At 43.8% G+C, this 11,745-nt stretch overlaps 1 protein-coding gene across 1 annotated transcript; it reads right to left on the bottom strand.

Annotated features, from left to right (window-relative positions):
- Window positions 1–754: 754 nt before the first annotated feature.
- On the bottom strand, window positions 755–3,624 carry LOC114881430. Its single transcript, XM_046289582.1, has 3 exons — window positions 1,511–3,624; window positions 1,060–1,396; window positions 755–850 (listed from the first exon to the last, which is right to left on the bottom strand). The coding sequence occupies exons 1-3, from the start codon at window positions 3,622–3,624 to the stop codon at window positions 755–757; spliced, it is 2,547 nt and encodes an 848-aa protein (XP_046145538.1).
- Window positions 3,625–11,745: the final 8,121 nt, after the last annotated feature.

Here is an 11,745-nt window from a genome sequence, read left to right as displayed (position 1 = left end):
GTAGCGTTGTCTGAGAAAGGCAAGAGTGGATTGCGTACCTCCGTGCATGGTCTGATGATGAGCGTGGTCGATGAGAAGCGTTGACAGTCTCGAATCACGAGGCAAAATTACCGGGTGTTTGCCCTCGTGCGAAAGTTCTGAATGTTGGAGGCGCCCGCCTACCCTGGCGATTCCCTGATGGTCGAGGTAAGCCGTGAGCCTCGTGAAAGGATGCGTAGACGGAAGCGTTGTTCCCTTTGCGAGTGCAGCGAGTTCGTCTTTGAAGAACGTAGACTGCGTGGCCTGAATCCAGTAAATTCTGGCCCTTTCCATATCAGCTGCGGTGATGAGAAGCGTGGGCGAAGCATCTTGTCGTTTGAACAGCTTGTCCACGAATTTGAGGCAGAGAGCGGTGATTCTGCGTAATCTGTTAAAGGAAGAATATTTATAGATTAACTCCCATGAATATTCTTTTACTGCGTTTGCCGTGTGGAGTGCGACGACAGCACGAGCTTCTGGGGCGCCCAACTCGTCTGCATCGACACTGGTCTGCTTGGGCCACGCGTTCTGCGTTTGCGTGAGCCACGGTGGTCCCGTCCACCAAAGCGAGTGCTGCTGTAGCTGATCTGTCGTCATGCCTCTTGACGCGCAGTCAGCCGGATTCGATGATCCTGGTACATGCCTCCAGTGAAAGTTCTGCGTGATCTCCTGGATTTGGATTACCCTGTTGCGTACGTAATCCTTCCATTTGGAGGGGTGCGTCTGTTGAGTTTCATCAAGCCAGAGTATCTGCTGCAAGCTCCAGTCCTCCGGATGCACCTTGATTTGGCGATACATCTTCGTGATGTCGGTTGCAAACAGATGTTTGAATCTGCGTATCCAGATGAGCAGATCTGCGATGTTCAGCATAAGGTTCGGACCGGTGTGGAGAAGATCATTTAATGCGTGTCCTGAAGAAGTTGGGCTGGAGCCATTGAACACCACTCGCAAAGCGGTGGTCGTGCTGCCCAACTTGAGAACGCCATGGTGCGGAAGAAAGTACTGAAACGGACTGATTATTGAGTCATTGTTCAGTCTTACCATGTGGCCAAGCTGCTCATATTCGAGCATGAACTTGGTGTACAGCTGTTTGTACTGAGCGTCCTTGCTGAATCTTCGGAGTGTCCTCTGAAGACAATGGTGCGCCGTCTGGTAAGAATTGCCAAGTGCTCGTGGATGAAGCTTGAGCGGCAATCGCACGATGTATCTTCCAGAGGAGTCTCGAGAATACGTGGTCTGGAAATGATCTTCGCACTCTTGCTCTTCTTGTGTGAGCAAGGGTGTCGTGTCCTGTGGTGGCTCTTCCTGCGTCCAGAAGCGGCTGAGTAACTCACCCAACTGGCAATCGGTGTTACTGACCGTCACCTGATGAGAGGTCCTGCGAATGGTCTGAATGCCCTCGAGGGGCCCGATTACGAGCCAACCGAAGATCGAAAGTTGAGCGATCAACGGTGTTGAAGCGTTCCGGATGATGTTTGGCTTGATGACTTGCCCGTATGCGTCGGCTCCGAGAATAATGTCCACCGGTCTGGAGACGAGAAATTGCGGATCTGCTAGATTCAATTTCTCCAGATGCGATGGCAGCGTTGGACGAGCTGGTGGTTCGGATGGTAAGCAAGTGGTCACCTTCGTCAGCACGTGTGCTTGAATGGTGACTGAGAGTGGTCTGTAATTTGAATGGAGGGTAATATTGACCACTCCATTCGTCTGCGAGGTCCTTGCTCCACCAACTCCGTGGACATCCAACGTGGAGCGTTGTCTTCTGAATCTGAGCTGCGTGACTAATGACTCTGAAATCAACGAGACTTCAGAGCCTGAATCAATGAGTATTCTTACTTGCTGCACTGCGAGGTCAGTGTGCACTCTTGCGAGTGCCGTTGCTAAAAGCGTGGTCCGTGGTCTGCGTGTACTGGTTGCGTGGGCTGAACGATTTCTGTGTGCGTGGGCTGCGATAGCTGCGGATGCGTTGACGACTGCACCGTCACTTGAATGCGTGGTCGTTGAAGTGGTTGGCGTGGTCTGCGTGGTGGCTGCTGGAGCCGGCGTGGGCGTGGCCTGCGACGATGCTGTTGGTGGAAGGCCAGGTACCAGCACCTTGCTGATGTCGGCCCCATGCAGCATGGTGTGGTGGATCTCGTCGCAGATCTTGCACCGTTGCCGTGTTCGGCAGCTGCGCAGGTTATGGTGGCCGAGACAGTTCACGCACAGTGCGTGGGCCTTGACCACGTTGGCGCGGTCGTGCGGGGTCAGTGCTCTGAACGGTGGGCACGCTGACAGGAAGTGATCCTTCTGGCAGAAAGCGCACGGGTAGAGTGCGGACTGCGTGGACTTGGCGTTGGCTGCGGGTGCTGCGTGGGCTGATGTAGCTGGTCGAGCGGTTCCTGCGTGGACTGCGGCTCGTGCTGGAGTGGAGCGTTGCTGCGAAGGCTGCGTGGTTCTGGATGTCGTGGTCGGAGTGGGCTGTACGGCCCGAGCAGTGCTCAGCTGCTCCAGCTGTTCTAGCGTGCGTGCGCGTGCGAGCAGAAACGTGGTCAGCTGTTCGAGCGTCGGATAGTCCTTCGTCGTGGCGAGCGATGACTCCCAATGCTCGCGCGTGTCCGCGTCGAGCAGTCTCACGAGCATGGTGAGCAAGAAACAATTGTGGGCATCCTCCAACCCGAACGACCGTAGCGCCTGCTGCGTCTCCTGGATGATGTTCACCATCTTCAGGAGCGAGGCCGCCTTGCGCATTTTCATCGGCTTGAGGTTGGCAAGCCGGTCCATGTGCGACTGCACGTTTAGCCGCTTGTTGTCATAGCGGCCGTCGAGCAGTTGCCACGCCTGCTCCAGGGCGCCATCGGTGGTAGGAAGGTGGCTAATCAAGTTAGCCGCGAGGCCAGTAACAGCTCCCTTTAAGTACAAAAACTTATCGTGTGCGGCGAGGTCAGCGCGTTCGCTGATAACAGAAGCGAAATGGGCCTTGAATTCTGCCCATTTACTGTAGTCTCCCTCGAACTTCGGGAGCGCGATCTCGGGGAGGCGTGATCGGCTTGCCGAGGACTGCGTGGGCGCGTCAGTCGTCGAGGCCGTCGTCGTCTGCGTGGGCTGCGCGTTCTGCTTTATTTTTTGTTCGAGTTGCGCCAACAGCTTGCGCGCTGACAGCACGACACGAGCTTCATTGGAGGAGACCTTCTCCTTGAAGTAAGCGTGGTCGAGTTGCGTGGACGGCCAGACCTTCGAGAGGGCAGCGTGTTCGCGCTGGAAATCAACGTGAATCTCCAAGATCGTGGTGCGTATGAGCTCCGGCTCTTCGGGCGCGGCTTCTTCAGGGGCCTTGTTGAGGGTCACCTGCAGGTCCTCCACCATGGCCAGGAGTGTATCTAGACGTTCCTCCTGGACACGAGAACGCACCTGGAGATCAGAGGTCAGGCGCGTGGGCGAGCGTGTTCGAGTGGCCTGCGTGGTCTCTTCAGGGAGTTGAAGCGTGGTCGGCGTGCGTGGACGAGCGGCCTGCAATGGCTGCGTGGTCGCTTCCGCTGCGTGGTCTGGATCGGGTTCGGTTGCCGTCATGGCCGCAGGCGTGTCTTCCGGTTTCGAGGCCGGAGACGGATCTCGCGATTTCGGCATTTTCACAAATGTCACTGAGTACCGTTAAAAATGCGCGAAAACCACCCTAATCACCTGAAGAGGCACAGTCACTATTTAATCGTGTTCCGAGCGCACAAGGTGAGTCAATAGTTCACGTGAAGCGCGGTCACTACGCTTAATGGCGGCGAAACACAACCGTTACGCGTCACAACGACCGTTACGCGAGCCGGGGCGTGTTTATCCGGCTCGAAGGACCAAAATGTTTGCGAATTGCGTGGTCAGCGAGGTCAGAAAATAACACGCCTGCGTAACGATCACAAGTAGTTATATTTAACACAGAAATAAGAAATGATATTTACAAAAGTAATGCGTGGTCTGAGTCTGTACACTATTTACACTTATAAACTACGAAATTGCGTGGGCTCAACGTTAATAGTAAACTAACTAATCACTGATAATTAGCGTGAACTGCGTGGACTGAATACAAGGTAAAATAAAGCGCGGGCTGAAATGATCGGCGTCGCGTGGTCGAAAAACTATAGACTTGTACCGAATTAGCGTGGACAGAAAAGCACGTGTTCTCACACCAAGCGATCGTACAAGAAGAACAAGAATCGATCATGGCGTCGATCGTGCCGGTTCCGCGTGGAGAGGGGACCGCGTGGACAAAGTGGGCCCGAGAGGTGCTGCCGCTATCGGTAACGACGCACCAACGAAGTATTTTCGTTGCCAACTTCGCCGTTCGGCGTAGACGTGGGGAATTTCGCCAACAGTAATATACTGATGCCTTCCCACAGATCAATGTAATTTTGGTAACAACATCATTATTACTATATCTACATTAGATATAATGTAATATACTGATCCCTACACACAGATCAATGTACATATAATAGCAGTTTCGTTATTAATATATCTACAATAGATATAATGTAATATATTGATAACTTCCCACAGATCAATGTACATATAATAGCAGTTTCGTTATTACTATATCTACAATAGATATAATGTAATATAATGGTCCCTTCCCACCGATCAATGTACATATAATGGCAGTATCGTTATTACTATATCTCCATTTGATATGTAATATACATTTAATAACAATATCATTATTAATATATCTACATCAGATGTAATGTAATATACTGATTTATTCCCACAGACCAATGAATATTTAATAACAATATCATTATTACTATATCTACATTGGATACAATGTAATATACTGATACCTTTCCACAGATCAATGTACATATAATAACAGTTTCGTTGTTACTATATCTGCATTAGATCTCCTGCAATATACTGATTCCTTCACACAGATCAATGTACATTGAATAACAGTATCATTTATACTATATCTACATTGGATATAATGTAATATACTGATGCCTTCACACAGATCAATGTAATTTTGGTAACAACATCATTATTACTATATCTACATTAGATATAATGTAATATACTGATACCTTCCCACAGATCGATGTACATATAATAACAGTATCGTTATTACTATATCTACATTAGATATGTAATATACATTTAATAACAATATCATTATTACTATATCTACATCAGATGAAATTTAACATACTGATTTAATCCCACAGACCAATGTACATTTAATAACAATATCATTATTACTATATCTACATTAGATATAATGTAATATAATGATCCCTTCCCACCGATCAATGTACATATAATGGCAGTATCGTCATTACTATATCTACGTTAGGTATGTAATATACATTTAATAACAATATCATTATTACTATATCTACATTAAATGTAATGTAGTATACTGATCCCATCCCACAGATCAATGTACATATAATAACAGTTTCGTTATTACTATATTGTTAAGTATTTGCGCGATGCCGAGTTCGTATATGCCGCGGAAATGGTGTTATGCGTACGCAGTCACGTGACGATCGAGAGATCGCCACCTGTTCATCCTTGTTTACCTACGCAAAATCGTTTCCGCCGTCCATTACTACTAGATCTAGCGATAAGAGCGACCACGTGTTCGGCGAATCAAATACTAATTAGACATATACCTAAATATAAGTAAATATATATATATATATATACACCATTATTAGACAGTTGGTGTTATTCAAATCCTATCCCCAACACTGGTTATGGGCCCAGATTACGAAAATAAAGTGAAAAATTGAAATAAAGTGATCATTGAAAGCGAGTGTGCGCCTCGCACATAGTAAAACGTGAACTTCCTATTAGACTAAGAGTGCTACAAGTGCGCAAAAATGAGCGAATTAAAGGGTGAATTTCAAATTACCAAGCTGACAGATTCAAATTACCAGAACTGGAAAACAGAAATGTGCTGGTATCTCAGAGGAAAAGGCCTGCTCGACCACGTGCTGACGAAAAAAGTACCCCCCGAAAATGCTACAGAAACGGAGGTAAGAAACCATCAAACTAATGAAAATAAAGCGTTCGCGGCTATCGGCCTGCATATCGAAGCAGACCAACAAGTTCATATAGAGAATTGCGCCAACGCGTTTGAGGCATGGGAAACGTTAAAACAAATTCATCAGCCTAAGTCTAGAGTCCGTATCATGCAACTAAAAAAGGAATTTTATCATTTAAAGATGAAAGACGATGAAGGTATGTCCGCTTATGTATCTAGGGTTAAAATAAATGCGAGAAACCTAAGGGAGGCTGGATCAGAGGTCAAAGATGAGGACCTTGCATACACGATGCTAGCGGGACTCCCAGATAGCTACGAAAATCTAAATATGGCTTTAGCTAGTCTTCCAGATGAAAAATTCACTTCGGCAGAGGTTAAACGGGTCCTACTAGAAGAATATGAGAGGAGGATGTCCAGGTCGGAAAAAAACGATGGAACACCCCAAGGAAGCTCTGCATGTAAGTAAGAGAACTGAGAGGAAAGGGCCTAAGACACCGAGTGGCGACGCCAGGCAACCAAGGACGTGTTATAATTGCAACAAAATCGGGCACATGGCAAGGGATTGCCGTATGAGAGTAAACAGAGGTAAAAGAGGACCCGAAATAAGACACAAAAGAAATTACGATGCATTCCTGGTAAGTTTGAACAATGTAGATTTAGACGACTCATGGCTCTTAGACAGCGGGTGTACGCACCACGTATGTAAAAGACGCGATTGGTTTGTAAAGTTCAGATCCATCGATACCGAAGTGGTTAACACGGCAGCTGATCCTGAAAAGGGGGGGAGTACGACCCTAAGAGCGCAAGGTATAGGAGATATAATTGTAAATATGATTGTAGGCAACAGACGGAAGACCGTTATATTGTACAATATGTACTATGTACCTAACGTACGAAGAAACCTCATGTCGGTGTCTCAAATCGAACAAAAGGGAAAGGAGCTGCTGATAAAAGATGGCGTCATAAAAATACGAAATACCAGAACCAAAGATATTGTTGGCGTAGCATACAGGAGGAACGACCTGTATATAGTCAGGGCGGAAGTAAGTACAAACGCAAACTTACCAATGGAATCGCACGCAGCAAGCATAGAAACGGACCAAATATGGCATCAACGCTTCTGTCACGTGAGTAACGACATAATTAAGAAATTAATGGAAACGAACCGCGTAACCGGGCTAGACAATACTAAAACGAACAAATACACATGCGACGCATGCAGTGTAAGCAAGGCAACGAGAGTTGCCAGTAAGAAACTAAACTTTAAACAAACAAAAGGAATATGCGAGTTAGTTCACTCCGACGTATGCGGCCCTATACCGAATGATTCGATCGGCGGTAACAGATATTTCATAACATTCACAGATGATTTCTCTAGATACACCAAAGTTGTGTGCATTAAATCGAAGGACGAGGCAAAGAACTGCATCAAAGACTACATCGCCAGAGTTGAGCGCGAGAAGGGTAAGAAAATAAAAAGATTCCGTACAGACAATGGTCTAGAATTCTGCAATAAGGAATTAGACACATACTTCAAGACTTTAGGGATCAAACACGAAAGGTCAAATGTAGATACACCGCAAATGAATGGAGTAGCGGAAAGAATCAATCGAACGCTTCTAGATTTAACAAGAGCAATGCTCAAATCAGCTCATTTGCCGCAAAGGTTCTGGGCAGAAGCTGTGACGACTGCAGCCTACATAAAGAATCGTGTTTGCCACGCCGCTATCAACGATGAAGTACCAATAGCTATATGGACTGAATGCACACCGAGCGTTCGACACCTAAAGGCATATGGATGTTTAGCCTACGCTCGTTTACCAGAACAGCGGAGAAAGAAGTTAGACGACCGAGCAATGGAATGCGTATTTGTTGGCTACGCAACCCAAACGAAAGGGTACCGGTTGTGGTGTCCCAAAACGAACGATATAATGATCACAAAACACGTTAAATTTGCAGAGGATAAAATAGGGTATGAGTGGATCCGTGGAAAGAGCAATGAAACTTGTAGATATGCTGGGTGGTCGGATGATAACGAATCAGAAGCCGATACCTTAGATGAACCTGAAACAACTGCGCCACGTAATGAAGAGGTCCTTAGTCAAAAGGGGCGTACAAGATATGGATCAAGGAATCAATCGGATTCCGAGATAGTAGGGGCACCAAAACCCCAATCGGCCCCAAGATCTTCCGGTAGACCGAAGAGGGTTGTGCGAAACCCGTATGGGTGTAAGGGAAAGCCAAAAGGTCAAGTCCTAGACTATGAGGAAGACGGCAGTTCAACAATGGGAAGCGATGTAGAAGCAAATTTCTTAGAAATTATAGAACCGCAAAGTGTTGAAGAGGCATTAGCATCACCACAAGCGACGCAGTGGGAAAATGCGATCAAAGAAGAATTAGACAGCCTATCAGACAGAAACACGTGGGAAGTCACGAAATTACCCGAAGGACGAAAATGTATCGGATGTAAGTGGGTATTTAAACTAAAAAAGGACGCGAGCGGGGAAGTGTCCAGATATAAGGCAAGATTAGTAGCGCAAGGATTCTCTCAAAAGAAAGGGATGGACTACGATCAAACGTTCTCTCCAGTAGCCAGCTTCTCAGTAATCAGACTGATGCTAGCAATAACAGTAGATTTCCAGTGGTATACAAGACATTTAGACATAAAATGTGCCTATCTCTACGGACAACTGGAAGAGGAGATATACATGAAGTTGCCGCCACTGTACGAATGTAAAGAAGGACAAGTGGCCAAACTACTCAAGCCGATTTACGGGCTGAAAGAGTCTGGCAGGAATTGGAACAAGGAGTTAGACGATTTCCTAACAAAGCAAGAGTTTAGACGACTAAAATCCTCGAGCTGTGTATACGTAAATGGTTGTTGGACGGTCGTAATAATATATGTCGATGATATTTTTGTTTTTTCCAGAGATCAAGTCTCAATTACGGCTTTAGCCGAGCGTATCTGCCAGACCTACGAAGCAAAGGACCTAGGCGAAATAAACTATGCCCTAGGGGTGAAAGTGGATCGTCACGAGAACGGAGCCATATACTTGTCACAAAGAGCGTATGTAGAGAACATCCTAAAGGAGTACAATATGACAGAGTGTCGTGGCGCGGCAACTCCACTGGACCCGGGGACAAAAGTTTCAAAACGAGACAGTCCCAAATCAGAGGAGGCGAGAAAAAGAATGTCAAGGGTGCCATACAGAAACCTAATCGGGTCGTTAATGTACTTAGCACTGCATACAAGACCCGATCTGATATACGCCATAACGAAATTATCACAGTTCAACAGCGACCCAGGAGAAATACACTGGCACCAAGCGAAACATGTGTTACGGTACTTACGCAAAACAAAGGGTTACAGATTGGCCTACGTAGCAAATGAGAAACCCTCTATAAGAATATACTGCGACGCAGACTGGGCAGGTGATGTCGACGACAGACACTCTTACTCAGGGATGGCTATGAAGATAGGAAATAATACCGTGCAATGGTACTCTTCCAAACAGAGATGCATAGCAACTTCTACAATGGAAGCCGAATACATATCGTTGTCTCGAGGTGTTAAGGAGGCGATTTGGGTAAGCATGCTACTAGACGAATTACAATTATCAGAATTTATAATTCCAGGAGGTATTGAAATCTACTCCGACAATCGAGCCGCCATAGACTATTCTAAGAACAGGGTGGAGAAAGCCAAAACCAAACACATAGACATTGCCTACCATATCGTAAGGGAAAAGGTCGAAGAAGGGTTGATAAAGATCGATTATGTCGCAACAGAGGAAAACCCAGCGGATATTCTAACAAAAGGGCTGAAATCTTTATCTCACGACCGTTGAACAAGAAATATAGGCATAGACCGCGCAAAAGTAGGGGATTGTTAAGTATTTGCGCGATGCCGAGTTCGTATATGCCGCGGAAATGGTGTTATGCGTACGCAGTCACGTGACGATCGAGAGATCGCCACCTGTTCATCCTTGTTTACCTACGCAAAATCGTTTCCGCCGTCCATTACTACTAGATCTAGCGATAAGAGCGACCACGTGTTCGGCGAATCAAATACTAATTAAACATACACCTAAATATAAGTAAATATATATATATATATATACACCATTATTAGACAGTTGGTGTTATTCAAATCCTATCCCCAACATATATCTACATTAGATATGTAATATACATTTAATAACAATATCGTTATTACTATATCTACCTCAGATGAAATTTAATATACTGATTTAATCCCACAGACCAATATACATTGAATAACAATATCATTATTACTATATCTACATCAGATGTAATGTAATATACTGATTTATTCCCACAGACCAATGTACATTTAATAACAATATCACTATTACTATATGTTCATTAGATATAATGTAATATACTGATCATTTCCCACAGATCAATGCACAGATTGTATCATTATCGTCATTACTATATCTACATTAGATACATCATAAACACTTAATAACAGTATCGTTATTTCTGTATCTACATTAGATCTACTGCAATATACTGATTCCCTCCCACAGATCAATGCACATTGAATACCAGTATCATTTATACTATATCTACATTGGATATAATGTAATATACTGATCCCTCCCCACAGATCAATGTAATTTTGGTAACAATATGATTATTACTATATCTACAATAGATATAATGTAATATACTGATACCTTCCCACAGATCAATGTACATATACTAACAGTACCGTTATTACTATGTCCACAATAGATATGATGTAATATACTGATACCTTCCCACAGATCAATGTACATATAATAACAGTATCGTTATTACTATATCTACATTAGATATGTAATATACATTTAATAACAACATCGTTATTACTATATCTACATCAGATGAAATTTAATATACTGATTTATTCCCACAGACCAATGTACATTTAATAACAATACCGTTATTACTATATCTACATCAGATGTAATTTATTATACTGATTTAACCCCACAGATCAATGTACATATAATAACAGTTTCGTTATTACTATATCTACATTAGATATAATGTAATATATTGATACCTTCCCACAGACCAATGTACATTTAATGACAATATCATTATTACTATATCTACATTAGATATAATGTAATATACTGATCCCTTCCCACAGATCAATGTACATATAATAACAGTTTCGTTATCACTATATCTACATTAGATATGTAATATACATTCAATAACAATATCATTATTACTATATCTACATCAGATGAAATTTAATATACTGACTTATTCCCACAGACCAATGTACATTTAATAACAATATCACTATTACTATATCTTCATTAGATATAATGTAAAATACTGATCACCTCCCACAGATCAATGCACAGATTGTAACATTATCGTCATTACTATATCTACGTTAGATACGAAATAAACACTTAATAACAGTATCGTTATTACTATATCTACATTAGATCTACTGCAATATACTGATTCCTTTCCACAGATCAATGTACATTGAATAACAGTACCATTTATACTATATCTACATTGGTTATAATGAAATATACTGATCCCTTCCCACAGATCAATGTAATTTTGATAACAATATCATTATTACTATATCCACATTAGATATAATGTAATATACTGATCCCTTCCCACAGATCAATGTACATATAATAACAGTTTCGTTATTACTATATCTACATTAGATA

This window comes from Osmia bicornis, unplaced genomic scaffold (assembly GCF_907164935.1).
Source record: "Osmia bicornis bicornis unplaced genomic scaffold, iOsmBic2.1, whole genome shotgun sequence".
Lineage (NCBI taxonomy): Eukaryota > Metazoa > Arthropoda > Insecta > Hymenoptera > Megachilidae > Osmia > Osmia bicornis.
This window is presented reverse-complemented; position numbering and strand designations above follow the sequence as displayed.